Below are 19859 nucleotides of genomic sequence, written 5' to 3'. Positions count from 1 at the left end.
TACATTACAAGCTCTTCACTGGGGTAATCATATAGGCACCTCCTCCTAATCAGTGCTTCGCTAAGCCCACCTCAACCACAGAAGTACCTAGACCCATTATGCACTACAGCACAGTATAATTATGTTCATGGTGTATTATCTCAATGGAGTGGTGAAGCCCATCTTATGAAGGAGGTTCATATTATAAAAAAAATAAATAAATATAATATAAAAATAATAAATAAATAAAAAAACAATAAAAAAAACACAAAAAAAACACACACAATACACACCCCTATACTTGGGGTTACACACACAGGGCTCATCTCACCCCCTTAATCCTTGCAATGCAGTAAGTGATCAGAATATAGATGAATACAAATGGTTGCAATTCCTGCACTACATTATTCAATGTTTATATAAATATTACATGCTGGATATAAACATGTTATTTAAGCTTATTAATAAAGAAAACTAATGCCTACAAATTGTTAGAACAGCTATAGTTGCTAGAAAAGTATAGTTCACTATAGTGCACTAGGGGCAGTGAGTACACACACCCAGCCAACTCCAGCGCCCGGGGAGCAGAGAGGGTAAAGGGCCTTGCTCAAGAGCCCAACAGTGGCAGCTTGCAGAGCCCGGGAATCGAACCCACAACCCCGACGCTCTAACCGCTGAGCCACCACTGCCCCAGCCACCACTGCCCCTTTACTCAGAATATTAACGCAATAGTTTGGTCTAAAAATGTATTAACCTTTATTCCAAACATCAGTCAATCACTTCAGCCTACAAGCCGAAGTAGCTAACATAACAGAAGCTTCGATTCAGACAGCTCATTTTCCACATATTGGAAAATGATGTACATGTTCTTAAACATGTATGCATCACCCTAGGCAGCGAAATATTCGTATGCAAAAATTCTCATTTTCCTGCTCAATTGTTTTTTTGCTTTTTTTTCGAGCTCACAACCCATCGTTCTTTATTGACGGTTCATAATCGTGTTTGCAAGTGACCTGTTCTTGTGTTTATTGTGAACACATCCTCTGCCCTGAAATGACCTGGCCTGCATGTACACACCCCAACCAACATCCACAAACACCATGAACAACAACAAATCAGTCAATTAGCAGCACTAGTGTTCACAACAGATGTTCATGATCAGGGACGAAAGGTGAAAAAAGGTCAGGGACATTAAACGCCGTTGTAGCTATTACTAACACTTACTCCACATTAGCCATAGCTGCACTGGCTAAGGGTATAAATATTTTTCCCCCCATAGCCAGGTTTCCCAAAAAGCACCACGAAAATGCACAAGAATTCCAATCTGATTTTTTTCTCATTAAAGCAATGTAATGTGACAACTGGCATTTCTTGCAGCTGGGCTCCCCCTACAGTTGGGAAGTGTAATTCACGGATCAAGCCACCACTCAAAACTCTTCATGCATTTCTGGACAAGCTAGGAAATAGAAAACAGTCACTGAAAGTGCTATAAGCATGTGGACTGACAATGTAGAGTAATTTTACAAGATTTAACACAAGTATGTTACTCAGTGTTACATAGCTCTTTTATAGCTTCTCCAGAGTTATATAGTGCAGAAACCTGCGTCCCAAGCCCAGAGCAGCAAGAGACACCATCCTCCCTATTACAAGTCAGCGGATTATCTGACAATGGTTTTGAAGCTGTTACTTTAAGGAAAAAAAGGCTACATATTGTTGCTTTAAAGTTGTAATATGTCTCTGATCTAAAACCACATATCAATGCTCCCCAATGAAAAATATGTAAATCTGCAAAATGGTGATTTTACAGGAGAAGGCTAAAATGTTCTTAACTTTGAATGGAAGTTAATGTAAAATCATTTAGAGAACTTCTATTAGTCTATTCATACACAATTATTTACACAGGGTACCGAGCAGGTACAGGGTTCAAACAATGGAGAAAGCTACAAATGGACAAAAAAAAAGGAGATTATTTTATAGGACAGCATCAATACAGATGTGGCTCAACTCAGATATGGGAGAGATAAACAAATAAATACTACAATCTAATTCACTAATGCAAATGGAGTATATCCAAATTATTGCTTAAACCTTGGCTTTACCATCACAAAGTCTGGAGATTGATCCCCAATGATGCCACAGTCATGCATTTCGTGCCGTGTTCCTTAATCACTCTGGTCGGTTCTAGACAGCACAGTCTTAGTTAACACCTTCAAGCATGCTGAGCTGTCCAATGATGCCACATTAGCAGCAGTTCAAAAAGAGGAGGCTGTCCAGATTGACATGTCTCAGTGGAAACACGTCTGCCTTCATTCTCTTAGCCCTGGCAGCATTGTGGGACAGTGGTTACTAGGTGTGTAGGAATTACCTCATTACCCTACCACCAGTACTGTACAGAGGTTTCAGACACTTAAGCACATTAAGCAACCAGATTAATTCCATCACCAGCTCACCTGATTTAACATCCCTAAGCACTGATTTACCATAGCAGGTGTTGCATGATGCAATGAGGAGAGCTTTGGAGATGTTTTGAGGAGCACAGTGATGTAAGACCACTACTTTTCCTACTACCTTGAATGTTTCACTCAGTAAATGAACACTTATTGCCCAGATTAGCAGCTTTTTAAAAAGGACTAAACCCTTTGCAAATATTACTTTTATATAGTCTTTATTAATCACAGAATCGTTCTTTTTAGAATTTTGACACATTTCCACATGCACTAATGTAGTCTGGCTCAGTTTATTTAGAGCTGCCGGCAGAGACAAGGAGAGACCCAGAGAGTTCCCCGGCTTTTCATCTATAACAATGTAGAGTGTCTCTCTGGCTTTCTCTCTCAGCCCACCCAGAAAGAATGCCTCTGCCCTCATACTGGACATGTTTGGGAAACCCAACTTCAGCAGTCTCACAAAGGCTTTTCTGTGTGTGTGTGTGTGTGTGTGTGTGTGTGTGTGTGTGTGTGTGTGTGTGTGTGTGTGTGTGTGTGTGTGTGTGTGTGTGTAAAATAGTCATCCCACACCCCACCACAATGTCCTCCTACGTGAGCCAAGTTCACCCAATGTACCCTAACAACCCTGCCAGACGTAACTCACTGTGACAGAGGAAAGGGGCAGAGTGGACGAGCACACGAGAGAAAAGCAAAGAGGGGTCAAGAGGAGTACGACAAGAGAAACAGTGAGGAAGAGCAGAAGGATAAACGGGACAAGTTAAACAGGGACATGGACTGAACGCGTTAATATTAAGGCTGCTGCTTTTGATTAGATCAGTAGACGAGAAAACTCACAATTTTTTTAAGGAAAAATTGGAGTAATCCGCTCCTAAAAATAGACAAACAATAAAAATGGACTTAAGAGAACAATAATAAACCCTGTAGTCTTTAAAGGGTTCCAAAATACTTTGACAAAATCTTTTAATATAAAAAAAGCAACACTAAAAACTTCAGATCACTACGGGCTGGCTTCCCTGACGTGGATTAAGGCCGTTTTAAGGTTGATGAAGCTTATTCTGCAAATAAATCTGCCACAATCCACCTGTGATAAGGTCTGCAATGCAGAAACTAAGCAGCACATATCTTAAAGAGCAGAGTTGGGTAGAAGGTCAACACCACATCATATATCATACTAAATGGGACAAGCAAATGTAACTAGTACCAACTGATTCATTTTGCAGATAATTTAATGGCAACAACACAGATACTAATATACTAATCTTCAAACTGATTTTTTTTAAAATCCCAAACGTGGGCAGAATTGTAATTTTTTTGCTCCATATTTTAAGATTTGAAATATTTCAACAATCAAATAAATAAACAAACATCTGCTGTGATCTGATGTGGGTGTTAGCACAATCATTTTCTAACATCTTTTTAAGGAAGCTCAGTTAGAGTTTAATATAAAAGGTACTTTTAATTTTAATTAAATGTAAAGGTTTGCTATACCTATATTACAGCTCTATGACAAACATGGTTCTTTATGGGACCAAAAGTATTTCTTTCTCTATGGCATCCCTCAAAGAACCATCTGATGCACCTTTACAAGTAACTTGAGCTGCTGGTAGAAGTGTTTTGTTCTTCTAACCAACACATCAATAACTTTCGTGACCAAGCTGAATGATAAACTACTGAGTTTGCAAAGTTTCTATCTAGACATCCTAAAGTTAATTCAGACATACAGGCCATTTTACGGTCTGTGCTACGAGGTACCGAGCCCTGGCCAGCTTTCGTTTGTTTTGGATTCAAGACTTGCTTCCCACTGCCCTGTGCCCTTAGTTTCAACTCCAAATAGAACAATTTTAATGAAGCCTCAGATATTACCAGTCAGATATGTACTGATAAAGGAGTAGAGCAGGTCAGTGGAAATAAAATACAGCTGGACTGCCCCCACAAAAATCCTCTTCTGTCTTAATTTCACTACATTTGTTTTCTGGAGCAGTCCGTGTACCATCTGCAGGAACCACAATTCTAGCTCTTTTTCTGTTGCCCTCACTGGATGTTATTGAGGGAAAAAAAAAAAAAAAAACTCTGGCTCCAGTCCTGTGGGTTTAATGGGTATTTTAGAAATGGGTCTGTTCAAATCTCAGCTTTTACCATAGGTGGCCATTTTTTGATTAGAGGGGACATTGTATCATATAATGCACTTGGTGTGAACACAGCATGGGTTCGGATGGTGCAAACTAACCTCCGTCACTTGTGTCATCAGTCTGGCTCTGTCTGGTCTTCTCAGCAGTTTCACTGAGCTCAGTCATCTACAACACAAGCACAATCATGTCACATATACTAAAGGGATTCCTCTGGATGAGTTTAGATTCTCTTGGTCTGGCCCAATGCAAAAAACGATACATTTTAGAATTAAAGTCCTGGTTCACTCAAACGAGAATTATGTCAAAGTCACAACTGAGGCAGATGTTACAACGCACATTCAGAGGAAATATGTAAGAATATCCAACAAACATTCTGAACCTTACTGTATTCTGGTCTAACTGAATTCATGGGTTTTATGCATGTCTTGGGTAAATAATTGCCACCAAAGCCTGGGAATCATTGTATTGGACACTAATGTTAATTTAATTCAAGAATAAGCTAAATCACTATTCAGAAACCAGCCTTAAAAATTTCTGGATACCATGAGATTATCCTATAAGCAGCCAATTAGTGCATTTCAGTTTTTTATGCACCTAAAAATTATTATTTTATCACATTGTGATCAATTCTGTTATTGTGAAAACAATATGCTTTTCTAAGCATATGGATGATACTGTTAATGCTTAATAAACACTAATCAGCTGCAGGTTTCATTACAAACAGTGTCGTTATACTGGTTTAATAAGATGAAGTGCAGCAGATGTTACATAAATATCACTGTATTTAGTCTGGGAGAGAATCAGAATAGTAGTTTATAAGAATCTGTCGTTACTGATGTTTTTAGTCTGTGATTTACATGGATTGTGATAAATATCATGTGTCGCGAAAAATGTCTTTAAATATTGTGATGTAGTATTTTTACCATATCACCCAGACCTATGTGAAATACCAGATAAAAGAAATAGCAGTCTGTACCTAGTACAGTAAAGTGTTTAACAATAATTACATTTACAGTTAAAATCAAACAAGCCCATACAATGTGTCGATAGTTGCATTCATCAGCACAACTAGGAAGCTGTGCATGTATGTTGGTGCGTGTAAAGTGTGGTCCTAATGGGTACTCACCTGTGTGAGTGTTTCTGAATCTCTTATTTTTTCTCTATAGAGTCGTATGCTGCTCAGTACATCAACATGTGTGCTGTGTTTGATTGTCAGGACGAGGGAGCTAGTTAGGGGGCAGAATCGGAGGAGGTGAGAGTCATCGGTCCACACTTCAGTCATCCACACTGGCCTTGACTCTGTACAAGCTGAAGGGCTAAACGAAGAATCAACTGATTAGAGAAAAGGACCGTTTTTAAGCATTTACCTTAAAATAAAAAGAATCTTCATTGGTACACCAGGCCTGAGGGCATATCTGAGTGATCATTTTTGTGTAAAATCCTGTAATATTACGACAGTGTCAGTCCAGACCCTTTTTTCACTTTCTGTATCTCTCACCTAGTCCAGAAATGCATGTGCAGCACGTCCTTTAGTGGCGGCTCAAAGCACGAATATCCTTTCCTGACTGTAGGGGGAGCCCAAGAGCTAGAATTGCCATTTCTAGCATAATTCAGCTTTCATTTTCTTCATTAAACAAGGGAGCCAATAAAAACGCTATTAATTATGGAAGCTCTATATAAAGCTATAAAGCTATAATTTTTATAATTATAATTTTTATAATTTTAAATAATAACAAACCAAAATATTATAGTATCTCTAAAGTTTATTACAGCAGCAATTGGGAGTTCCTTCATTTGACAATTCAGGAAAACACAGTTAGAATCTACTGGAGTCATATTATATCATAAATAATATCAGCTATAAATCATTTTATTCTCTGATCAGGTCATCACTATTGGTCACAAAAGTCACACATTGATTCATTCAACTGTTCTATCGAGACCATAAGAAGCTACAGTGGGCTGTAATACACTGGGGGGACCTTGGACATATTTGGACAATACATTTTGAGAATGACAACACTGAAGTCTCACTGCGTTGACTAAACTAAACAAAAAAGACTGCTTTTGAACAATCAAAGCACACCATATTGTCATTGTCATACTGTCCGGGGGGGATGCTGTAATCATATATATTTATATACATATATATTTCTCCTGGAATGACCAAGGTATACTGCTGTCAAGTCTATTCCCATGCTGGACTGGTTTAGCAGTAAATCTTGAGTTGTCTCCAACAACTTTAATTTTGTGCATATGAAAGTGTCAAGTGACTCACTTGGGTGATGCACTTGTTACTGTGTCGCCACTGCTTTGGGACAGTTCTACAGGACTGTGCCCTCCTCCACTGGGCAGTTCTGTCACCTGACTTCTAGACTGTTGAAGGTAGAAGAGGGTGAGGTGACCGAGACCCAAATTCTTGGCTATTTGGAGAGGTGTTTTCCTATTGTGGAGATCTGAAAGAGAAAAGAAAATGGGTGTTCAGTAGACATTCAAATAGCACTGTTACAGCAAATCCTTGCATCTCTGGATGTCATTTTCCTAACTTTGTAATACTTTAATAATGAGTTTAAGGATATACTCAATTTGATTCAACAGTGTACGAAAGAGAAACTAAGGATTGGACTACAATACTGTGTCCCCAGTGAGACCAGGTAAGATGAGAATTTACTTAAATAATAATAATAATAAAATAATAATAATTATTATTATTATTATTTTATATAATGAATTACTAAATAAAAAACATTAATAAATATTATTTTTTATTAAACATATTAATAATAATAAATAAATAAAAAACACATACACACACACATACACACACACGTACAGCACTTTATCAGTAACACTTTACTAACACAGGGTAAGGTTTTTGCAGCATGGATTTCACAACATATTGGAAACGTTCCTTCCATGTTAACATGACTATACCTCACAGATTTTTCAGGAGCAATTTCATGCTGCTAATCGTCCGTTCTGCCAAATCCCAAAAGTGAATTCTTATCAAGTGACTGAGAAGACGGTCATGTTCATGAAACCAGTTTGAGAAGAGTGCCATGGGCTATTATCATGCTGACGGCAGCCATTAGAAGATCGGTAAATCGTGGCCATGACTGCACATAGCCAGCAACCAAACACAAACAGGCTGTGGCATTCAAGCAATTTGCTGGTTTTAACGGGTCAAAAGTTGCCAAGAAAACATTCTTCACACCATTACACCAACTCCACCAGCCAGGACTGTTGACACAAGGCTGGTTAGGGCCATGATTGCATGCAGTTTGGCCAAATCTTGACCCTACCATCTGTGTGCCTCGGCATAGATCGAGACACACAGACCAGGCAATGTCTTCTACTGTCCAGTTTTGGTGAGCCTGCGCCCAACAAAGCCTCAGCTTTGTGTTCTTGGCTATAGAAGTTAAACCATTCTGAGAAAACCCCAGAGACTGTTGCACTGAAAATCCCAGGAGATCGACAGCTCAAGCTAAAACCAGCCCTTCTGGCACAAACAATCATGTTCAAAATCACTGGGATCATATTTTTCCCCCATTCTGATGCTTGTTGTGAAGAGTACCTGAAGCTGCTGGCCTGTATCTGCATAGTGTTATGCACTGCACTGGCACCATAATAGAGGCTGCCTAGATAACTGCATGAATGAGTAGGTGAACAGGGTGTTGATAAAGTGCTTGGTGAGTGCAGGTACCACATTTACATTTTTCCCCTCATGTCTGAGCACCTTCCAGTATGGTATGACAGATCCAATTGTATACAGACATGATACCCCAAACTCAAAGCTACTTTTCATGCAGTGCATAGGGAAGAGAATGCTTGTGTCATTACATAAGGTAAGCAGGTTTGAGCTATTCCTCAAATACATTTCCACACACTATTTTGCTATATCCATTTTGCTACCATGGCAAAAAAATAAAAAAAATCTATTTAATTCATGGCTCATTACTCATTCCCAGGTTGTTAACAATGACTAATACAGGACCTGCACAAAAACCATAAAGAAAACTAAAACCGGCTTGGTAACTTTGCAAACTGAACACAAACACACACCCACATTTAGTGGGCAGGTGTAATGCTGATGCTAGTCATATCAGTCCCCGTGGCAACTGCTGCACAGTGGTATTTGTTTTGAAAAAGGTTACTCTGTCATGACGGTACAGAAGCGACAGTGTAACCACAGCAACGTCCCACGGGTCTTTGCAAGGTATATTCTCTAAGGCCTTGGTCCACACATACACCAATATTTCTGGAAAGATATTTTCTCATTTCGGTCACTTTTTAATGCCAGAAATATTACTCACTTCAGCTTTCCTTTATCATTGCATCGTCTTTTTGCCTCTGGGCCAAATTGATACAATGTCTACCTCACCCACCCACTCCAACTCTTCAACACTATTTAGCTTTAGACACTGCTCACCTGCCACATGCTATACTGAGTGGCTTACATGTTCATACTACGGACATGTACGCCTGTCACGAGAATTCTGTTATCGTCTTATCGTACAATATACGGATAGGACCTCAATAATTCCTGCTGACCTCGATATTGCCAATTGTTTTTACTTGCATGTTTGTTTACATTAGAATAGACAATACCAATTATTGCGCTATCCTGTTCTTCTGTCCGAGGCGGGCTCGAGTCTATGAGCAGACAGCGCCATCTGTTGTGTAGGAAAAGAGTACAGCGGACTGCGACAGGTGGAAAAAAAGAAGCATTAAATAAATGCTGCAAAATTTCACAGGCACTATGAACTGCCAAAACATATATTAATGCAGCTCCCAAATGTTTATTAAGGTTTATTGTTCTTCAAAAAGGGTGTAATTGCATTATTGCGTTATTATATTATTAATATAGTGCTTGGACCCGATAATTGCCGCCTCCGCAATGCAATTTTCAAAAAGACGCTCAACTCACAGAACAGACTTATATCAGAATAGATCTACAGTAAATATTCTATCTACAGTATGGATAGGGATTTCATTCTTAATCTCAATCACTTTACTGGGTTAGCTGCAGTACTGTGTGCGTTACAAAACCAGAGGCAGTAAGTCCATGTGAATGTTTTTCATTTTTAAGATGTGAAAATACTATTAAAAAGGTCTAGCCATTACCCTGAGTTGCACAGAAAATTTCAAAAGACGAGCACAAACTCACACAATTTAGCGCCAACAATTTGGACAGACGGACAGACGGACGGAGCGAAAGGGTGAGGGAAGCTATATACACACACACAATCCATTCATTAGCAAAGCAGCTCCTATTGCAATGTTTTACCTTGTGAATCTTGTATCTTCTGGCTGTTCCACTTTTGATAAGAGTACATGTTTACAAGTGCCTGAGTGATTCTGACGTCAACAGCACTACATGGCTGAAGTGTGCATCTGTGAGCAGTATCAAGCTCCCAGAATGCAGAAGAGTCGCTCAGGCTGTGGTTCTTCTCTTCAACAGGCGCAATAACAGGCTCATCTAGTCTTTGGTCAGGTCCTAACGTTTTCCCTGGTCCCTGATCCTGGCTGGAAGTCCTTGACTGAACGGTCACAGCTGAACTGTCCTGTGTTGATTGGAAGTTCTCTCCAAGACTAAACTTCCTCTGGATATCCTGGTAAGTGCTGGAGGTCAAAAGGTCTGGTTTCAAAATGAGCAGATCGGCCACCTCCTGCATGTTGTCCTGTTTGAATTCCAACAAGAGCTCCTCTGACCCAGATAGAGGGGTCACCTGGTTGCTGTCTTCCTCCCAGCTATACACCTGCAGCGAGACCTTCTCTGGAACATTGTGACCTTCAATAAAGAAAAATTAATAATGGTGTAATCAGCTTATCAACTGGAAATTGTAAGGCTTTGTTATTTCATATTTTGCACATAATAGCAGTGATTCTGTTGACCTAAAATGCATACTTAATCTGAATTGAATGATTTTCTCTGATATACGTGGACCGCAAACAAAAAATAACCAATTTATAGAACATTCAACAAATTAGAGGTCTCTATAGACCCAGCTAAGGTCAATGTCCATGGCTCCACAATGATAATGGAACAAGGAAGCAGGGGCAATCAATGGAGCTCTCAAAAACACATCTAGACAGATATTGTTCTAAGGACTGACCACAGATAGCAAGTCCCTTAATATCTGGCTCAAAGCTAATACTGCATTTTACAGGAGGAACACCATTCAAACAATGGGGCGGTAATGCTGTAGTATGCCTTAGGGCTTAAATAACCTGGTATTACTGAAGGGCGCATGCATGCTGTTCTGTATCCAAGAATCCTTAAGTAGGCTGCCTAATTAATCTGTCTGTGCCCTGAAGCTGTAACATAACTGGGTTACGCAACAAGACACTGATCCAAAACAGAAAACCAAATCAATATCTGAATGGCAAAAAAGAAGCAAAAAATATCATTATTATAAAATGTATTATTTCGAGTGGCCTTATTCTGTCTTGAATCAAACAGAGCTTCAGTTCTGAGCCTCAAAAACAAGCAGTTGCTTGAAAACTTACCAATAATACATTTGTTAAAGAATTTCTGCAAGGAAGAGTGGGCTCAAATTATTCTACAAGGCTGAGAGGCTGAAATAAAATTATAAAAATGTTGGTCGCATTTATTCCTGCTGGCAGGTCAAAAAAAAGACTTACCAGGTACAGTAAAGCTTAGAGAACAGCCCCCTTCTTTCTTCTTAGCTGTGGTGACATGGTGGTGAGATGAGCCTTCTAACAACACATAGTACTCAGTGTTCTCTGGAGCACACTGAGGAACCTGTAGCACTACACAGGCTTCCACCTGACCCTAAGGTTGAGAGAGAAAAAAAGAGGGGATAAAAACCTCATCCGATGCTGAAAACACAACATTTCGTCTGAATACTTGAAAGCAACCAATAAAGCTAATAAATGCAATAACAAATTGATTAAGTTCATTACATTCTTATATTCTAATTGGCTTTTACTTTAGAGGTCTTCCTATAAAGCATTTAGAATATCATAGAGCAGAGCTTTCTCTGCTACAATACGCCCGAAACAAAGAATCAGTTCATTAACAACCCCTTTATTAACTGCATACTCCAAAACAAAGACTGCTTATAGATGGCATATCGCTTCCTAGAAGTATTTTGATGTTTTCGTCTCAAAACATGCACACTATAAAAGTATAAACTATAAATGTGCCAATAAGGTTGTTTTAGAGAGATCTGTTAAAAATATATATATATAAAATCAATTGACTCCACCTGCCACATTTATAGCATACGGTCAGTTATCACAGACAAATCACTGACCTTTCCCTATACTAAAAAGATAAACAGAAAACCTGTTGATGCAAAACTATGGTTAAAGGTGAGAAACTTACATATAGTTGGGAAAAAAAATATACCGAAGCATAATGTTGGCTAAAATAATTAGATATGATGCCAAAACAGTTCCTGCTCCTCAGTCCTAGGCACATGGCACATTACACACTTAAGGGCTATTGAGACCACACCCCCTACATTCACTGTTCATTCCTCCATCACATGTACAGCATATATCCTGATGATTTTTAGAAACCATTAATTCCAGTTAATTTCCATAATTACCCATTAATTCCCATGGTAAACGTATTGCACTATGCACTGTTATGCCTTCAAGTCTGCTGTTGACCAAAAAAAAAAAAAAAGGCCACTGATGATAGTGTAGGATATAGTTCCTTTAAATCATTCAATGTTTTCTATTAATTCCAAGAAATACCCACAATTTCCGAAACCTTCATGGAAAACATTTTGGAATAGTAATATTTTTGGAAAAAGTTCTCGAGCTAAATTTTCCATGGAAAGACACTGATAATTTACCGGAAATTTATCTGAAACTGTCCACCCCTTTGCAACCCTACTCAAAGCACTTAGGATGTTCCAATACTGAAATTGTGGGCTGATTTTCCAATGTATTGTACACATCTGTAGAAAGCAAATAATTAAAATGATCAAATAATCATATCATAGATCATGTAAATGTAGACATTGGGAGTAGATCTACATTTAAAATATACAGAAATAACATTTACAATTTTCTGTATTTTTGCATATATTTGACCTGCAATTAGGTTGTGAATTTTGACAATGATTCGCAAACATTAGACAGACAGATAGACAGACAGACTACTTTCTAACAAGTAAGATCTGGGTCTGGGTGAATGCGTTGGATCACTCTCCCGCTAGAAGATGTAATGATGGCTCAGATTTAGCATCCTGGCAGACATTCCTCAATGAAAATGTCTGGGAACTGGACAGAGGCTACAATGCCATGTACATGCCATCACAAGTTTCTTGAGTTCTTGATTCAGAACAGCCTTGCATTACATTTCCACCACAATATTTCCTCCATACCTCTTTTACCTCTTTTTTTCAAGTACACCCCCTCACTGGTGCCAAAAGGCTCGGTTTTGGCCACAGAACCCAGTTCTGATTAAAAGTCTAATGGCATGAAGCAAACTCCACACTCTACTGGCAAGCTTTCCAAATAGCAATCGGACATGGAGACATTGGTCTGAAATCAAATACTACATACTACAGATTCATTCAAAACCACACTACTTTACTGCTAACTTAGAACAGCAGATGGGAAGACCTTGACAATGTCTAAGGTCAACACAGGTTTCTGCAGAGATGTGCAAGGTCTGGATTTCAATCTAGCTTGCTGTAATCCTTTACTAGCAAAACACAAAAATCATACTTTTAACATCACTGATCATCTCTCTAAGTTAGAGAACTATCAGTCAAGGTCTATCAGTCATAGCAGATACCTTCATCCCTAGTCACATGGTTTGTTTAAGGCACATTGTTTACATACAATACAAGATTTGTCCACATGCTCCACATGTGTCACACAACTGCTTTGTCTCTGGGCCTGTTTACACCTGGCATTAAACATGTGGTTTGTATCTGGATGGTATCTGGATCTACTTTAACAGGACTCTGAGATCAGATTGTACCTTCTTGCATAAAAATCATTAAGTATGGTGGGGGAGTTGCTACCTGATTTGCGTCCCCTGCTCGATATGTACAGTGCATGCAGGCTTGTGAAGTGAAAACTGTCCAAGGAACAGTACAGAGTCTAGGGTAGTGGCGTTGCTGCCCTCACCTGCTCGACCTCGACCTCCTTACTCCTCATTGGCTAGCAGGCTAATGCTACTAAAGCATGGTTAGCCTGCATAGATAGGGCAGACTTTACTGTTTGTTTATCTGCCTCAAAATGAGAGTCATGAGAGTCAAGGCATCCAGAGCTTTTTGGCAGTTACTGGTGTTTCGCTTGTAATGGGAATGGTTTTGGTTGTCAAATGTGTCTCGGAGAGACTAATGTGTTTGCAATACAAAGCAACACGTGGCTCAAACGTGTGAAGTAGTTTGAGTGATTGGATTTATACAGTTGAAACCAGAAGTTTACATACACTATATAAAAAGACACAGATGCATTTATTCCCTCACTGTCTGACATGACATCGGAATAAACATTTCCCGTTTTAGGTCAATTAGGATTACCAAAATGATTTCTATTTGCTAAATGGCAGAATAATGAGAGAATTTAAGGCAATTTTTATTACTTTCCTCATAGTCAAATACTATTGCCCTTAAACTGTATGACTTGGGTCAAACGCTTTGGATATCCTTCCACAAGCTTCTCACAATAGTTGGCAGGAATTCTGGCCCATTCCTTCTGACAGAACTGCTGCAACTGAGCCATGTTTGTAGGCTGCCTTGCTCGCACACAGCTTTTCAGCTTTGCCCAAATTTTCTATAGGATTGAGATCAGGGCTTTGTGATGGCTCCTCCAGAACATTGACTTTGTTCTCCTTAAGCCACTTTGTAACCAGTCTGGCAGTATGCTTTGGATCATTGTCATTTGGAAGACCCATTTGCGCCCAAGCTTTAACTTCCTGGATGATGTCTTGAGATGTTGCTTCAGTATTTCCACATAATGTTCTTTCCTCATGATGCCATCTATTTTGTCAAGTGCACCAGTCCCTCCTGCAGCAAAACAACCCCACAACATGATGCTGCCAACCCCGTGTTTCACAGTTGAGATGGTGTTCTCAGGCTTGCTTTATCCACAGTGAACTGTATCTGTACTGTATCGACATTACTCTAAAAGAAACATAAATAGCCAGATTAATGTTTGCAAATGCACACAGGGACAAATATCTTAATTTCTGAAGACATGTCCTGTGGTCTGACGAAACTAAAATTGAACTGTTTGGCCATAATGACCATCGTTACGTTTGGAGGAAAAAGGGTGAAGCTTACCAGCTTCAGCAATCATCTTCACAAGGTCTTTTGCTTTTGTTCTTGGATTGATTTGGGCACATTTCGGACCAAAGCATGTTAATCTCAGGGACACAGAACTGGCTGGACATTCCCATCTTGTTCTTACTTGCATATAATTGTTTGTACAGATGAACAAGGCACCTTCAGGCACCTGGAAACTGCACCCAAGGATGAGTCAGACTTGTGTAAGTCAACAATTCTCTGATTTCTTTCGACTTTCCCATGATGTTACACAAAGATCCCATCAGAAGTTTCCAAAAGACATGACCTCATCATATGGGATGTCCCAAATTGTTTAAAGGCATAGTAATCTTAATGTATTTAAACATTTGACTTTGAAGAAAGTAATAAAATTTGCCTTAAAAATTCCCCTCTCTCTTTATTCTGGCATTTAGTGAATAGAAATAATTTTGGTAATCTAAAATTACCAAATCTGATCTAAAATTGATCTAAAATGGGAAAAGTTTATTCTGATTTCATGTCAGACATGATAAAATGCATGTGTCTTATTATATAGTGCATGTAAACTTCTGGTTTCAACTGTATCTGTTTGAAATGTGTCGGGTGTGTTTACACTAGCAGTTTTATGTGGTTCGGCCTTGTCCTGATATAAACCCGATACTGGAGAAACATGAAGCGACCAGGTGTAAACAGGGTCCCTGATCAACCCATTACACCACTATGCAACATTTATTGGTTATTGGGGGCTACCTTCTAAAGACTCCGCGGGACTATAAACAGATACGAATAATCAAGATCAAACTTTAAATTTCTCTTCTACACTTTTTTTAACTTGATCATAGAGTTGGCAATTGTAAGAGGTGGTGATTTATTAAGGCAAATTCTGATAGTGATTCTTCAGTGTAATTCTTTTTTGACTAAATGTTCAAAATGATTTATTTATTTATTTATTTGTTATAAGATACAAGCAGTATTTTAGTAGATTGGCAGATAGCAGATTAGATTCCATTCCATTCTAAATGTGCCATTTGCACATTTAAACCTCAGGCCTACGAGTTACATTTTCTCAAGCAGTTTTGCCAATGCCACTGTTCATTGGCTTTTTACCCAAAGCTTACACTTTACATCTTAAATGAATGCATTGATATGATCCACACATGTGGTGAGTAGACAAAACACATGCACAGAACAGAAAAACCTTTGTCAATGCACACTAACCAAGTAACAGAGCTCCCTCCCATCAACGCTGGCTTTCTAAAACACACACACAAAGTGGAAATTAACTCATAATGCAGACCTCCGATTTCACTTATTAGTGCCTGGATCAAAAGACATGCCTTGTAAAAGAGGGAGGTGAACATTACTGCAGTCTAGTAGGGGCTGGAGCAAGACAAGGTTCTTTTCACTTTCCCCAGGTCCTACATAAAACCCTCTTTTGATTTGTTTTTTAACTACTTCTCCAGCCGTCTACCTCGCTTCCTGTCGAAGGGGCCCTTCTGTTATAATGATGAATAGCGAGGAAAAAAGGGGGTAGAAAACCTTGTTAGGTACGGGAATAGATGAAAAGTGAGGACTCTCCTCTTTCTGCAGGTCAGAGTTTTAGATGGAGATGAAGGACAAGCCTGGGATTCTCCTGCACCCTCAGTTTCTCGCCGTCTTCGTTTTTCACCCACCCCATTCATAACGTTTTCCAATTTTCCTGCTGCTTTTCCCCTTTTGTCGTCACCTCATTTCTCCATTAGGTTTTCCAGAGCTTGCAGTCAGCCATCCATCCAGACAGCCACATACACTAAATGCAAAAGTAGGTTCTCTATAACAATGTTGCAGAAGGGATCCACTTTAAAATCCACTTTTGGGTCCCTGGAGAACCTTTTAATTGATTCCTTAATGAACCAATCTCCACATAGTGAAAAAATGATCCCCTCCCCCCTGTAAAAAAATAAAACAAAAAAACAAAACATAATTTATAATAGGATAATATTTGATGATAAGTATTTATATATGATTGATCACAATATACACATCATTAGAGCTGCACCTCCTGCGTGTGCTCTCGTTAGCCAGTTTTTGGTTTCCTTGACTGTATTCCTTCATTATATATTTAGCCTTATATTATATATTATCCATGTCCCTTGTTATTAGCTGTAGCCGTTAACCTACAGTCTTGAGGCCTTGTTTCTGTTGGGGGTTTTTTTAGCTTCAATTGACCTGCTTACAACTTATTCTCGCTTCTCCTTCTCCGACTGTTTACTTTAAGTTATTATTAGTTATTGAGGTGAAGTATGATTGATTAACCCCACATTCATGTCTGACAACATCATCGGTCACTTTCCTTACAGTATGGTGTTTTAATAATAATCTGTTGTAAACGTGAGCGAGGATTACTTGCTTTTTATTGAAGTTGGAGACACTTTATTTTAGAGGTATGCATTAGGAATGCATTTGTTTAGTATTTTAAGATTGTTCTTTGATGTAGAAATAGTCAGTATGCAGCTTTGGTTCAGGTAAAAAAATGCTTTTACATGTCTATTTACAACCCTGTTATTTTGTCTCAGCTTTTCCTTTTATGGTGGCTGAACTCTGCTTTGATTGACTGGATCACATCAACACAAATGCCCTAATGCTAGCTAGATGAAGACATCGTAGTAGAGTCAGCCAGGGTTAACTTTTAGCCTAGCACAGATACCTGCTTGCATCACTGGCCTTCACACGGAAACCCACAGCCACGCTACCTTTAGCCTTTTTAGCCTCACTTCCATATTCCATACTCCCAAAGTAGTCGATGTGTTTAGCCTTGAAAGGCTCTTACAAGTGGGCTGGGTGTATGAAAATAGAATGAGGGGGGGGGTTAGTGTTACAAAACAGTTTTAGGGTTTTGAAATTGGCTCAGTTCCAGCTGTTTTACTTACTGTGGTTTTGCATTTAAAAAGGGTATGTCGGTTCCTTTCACCCAACTCCCATCCAATGATAAGATTAATACAGTTTCTCTAATCTATTATCCATGGCATAGTCATCATGACCTTCGACAACTTTATTAACCATCACATTTTACTGCCATATTGTGCATCCCTAACGGGAACCAATTACAAAGTACCGTTAATGCAGATCAGCTGCCTTTACTTCAAGACAAGACTTTTCAGACACTGTACTACTGCCCCATCAACAAAGACGAGGGACATGACGTGAACAGAAAAACAGAGAATTCAACATCTATTCTTAACCATGAGAAATGAGGAGAACCATTGTCCCAGCCAGACTGAAACACTGCCCAGATCTGTCTGGGCAATGTTCAGGATGGCGCTATGCCTGTAGCACTGAGGCTAAATTCAATATCACCTCGGCCTGTGCTGAACAGCCATGTAATGTAGTTTCAGTAAATCCTAAAGGCAAAGTGCTCTCCTGTATTTCGCTTTTCCAAAAGGCACTATTTAAGGAGGTGAACTTTAATAGAAGCGTGTCAAATCCAAAAAAGAGAACATTACTTAAATGTTTTAGCAGCAGAGGCTTTAAGCAGTGGTAATGCTGGAAATGTTGGAAAAAGCTTAAGTTGTTTTTTGGGGGTTTTCAAGTTTTTAAGTTTCAATATGTGCAAAGGTTGAGGAGAACTAAACTCAGTTTACAGAACTAAACTGAATAAGATCTACAAAATTATCGCAACAATATAATTCATCAGCTCCAGAGTGGAACAGCAGTCTGAACGTGATCTCATTCGACAGGATTCATCAGGTTCGATACCCAGTGATGCAACACAACACAACCATCCACAGCCAGCAATCCTACAGAGCGCAAGTGGCATCGCTCCATCTGCCCTGACCCAAATCTTTATACACTCGCCTCAAAATCAGCCACGCTGTTAGGTCATCTCAAGCATCTCAAGACTTACTGATGTGATTTCAGACACTGCGAAGGTATGATTTGTAACTTTTGTCCATAGAGGTCAACTAAAAACCTTGCACCTCAAATTTCTGCTGTTTCGCTTTTTGCATGAATCTAAATCTGGCAGCTTTTCTTTACATGGTGTCCAAATTTCATGATGAGCAGAACAGCTCAGGTTTTATAACTGACTTCCAATGAAAGATGTTTACTTCTCCTGAAACAATAGTATTTGGGAGATACGAGGTAAAGAAGAAGAAAGCTTTAAAAAAAAGCCAGCTTCAAACACCAAACATGTTATGGCTGATCATCTACATTTGGACTAGGAGTGTTTGGGCTAAATGTGTAAAATTGACCTTTCAACAAAATTTTCCTCAATGGAAATTAGAAGATTCTCTCAAATGACAGATTTACAGAAGAATGACATTAATCAATTATAAATTAAAGTCCATGTAAAAAGATTTGATACAGGAGCATTTGGATTAGTCCACTGCACTTTTGAACTGGAAAATATCTAAATATCTTCCAAGGAAGGCAAGAATAATCAATAAATAAACATCAGCAGCACTCAGATTAAGAGGGATTTACACAGTTTTCACACCACTCGTCAACATTACAGAGACATCCTCCTCACAATGTAAATGCTTACAGTCCAAAGAGCACACCCCCACAACCACTACCCCTACCCTCCCCCAGTGTTCCTAGGTCATTCAGTGCATCTTTACAGGATGACTTTTGGCTCTGACTAGGCTTTAGACCTCAGTTTGGGCTGAGAGCTACTAGAGATCTATAGTGTCATGAACAAGTACTTGCCCCTTTGTCCAAAATTTGCACATCATATTTAGTCTGACTGCATACCTAATTAGTAGTAGCAGTAGTAGTAGTAGTCGTCTCTTATGAGCAATTATCAGCTATTTTTTACTTCATACAGAACAGCAATGTGTAAATCTGCTTCTTTACTATTAGGATAAGGTTTTACAAATAAACTAAATTCCAAATGTGGATGTCAATCCCAGTTTAAAAGAAGGATCCACATGACTAAACAGCATGAGCTGAAGTTAGAATGAGAGAAGAAAAAGAGCAACGGCTGCCTTCAAGAGCCAAATTCAATCTTTGAGACTGCGGAGTTGTGGCATAATCTTCTTAAGAATCTGAAACAGAGCTGCCATCAAATG

The 19859-nt window shown here is 39.0% G+C and overlaps 1 protein-coding gene across 4 annotated transcripts in view; it reads right to left on the bottom strand.

Moving 5' to 3' along the window:
• The window catches only part of arhgef28a (Rho guanine nucleotide exchange factor (GEF) 28a), a 93160-nt gene that overhangs the window by 58787 nt on the left and 14514 nt on the right, over nucleotides 1–19859 (bottom strand). For all 4 annotated transcript variants that reach the window (XM_072673966.1, XM_072673982.1, XM_072673974.1 and 1 more), the window contains exons 3-7: nucleotides 11198–11348; nucleotides 9840–10343; nucleotides 6831–7008; nucleotides 5679–5868; nucleotides 4651–4717 (exon numbers count right to left, since the gene is read on the bottom strand). In XM_072673966.1, coding sequence (XP_072530067.1) covers nucleotides 4651–4717; nucleotides 5679–5868; nucleotides 6831–7008; nucleotides 9840–10343; nucleotides 11198–11348 — 1090 coding nt within the window. The remainder of the gene's footprint in view (nucleotides 1–4650; nucleotides 4718–5678; nucleotides 5869–6830; nucleotides 7009–9839; nucleotides 10344–11197; nucleotides 11349–19859) is intronic.

Source organism: Salminus brasiliensis, chromosome 1 (genome assembly GCF_030463535.1).
Source record: "Salminus brasiliensis chromosome 1, fSalBra1.hap2, whole genome shotgun sequence".
In the NCBI taxonomy this organism is placed as follows: domain Eukaryota; kingdom Metazoa; phylum Chordata; class Actinopteri; order Characiformes; family Bryconidae; genus Salminus; species Salminus brasiliensis.
Note: the sequence above shows the minus strand (reverse complement) of the source record. Positions and strands in the feature narration are given on the sequence as shown.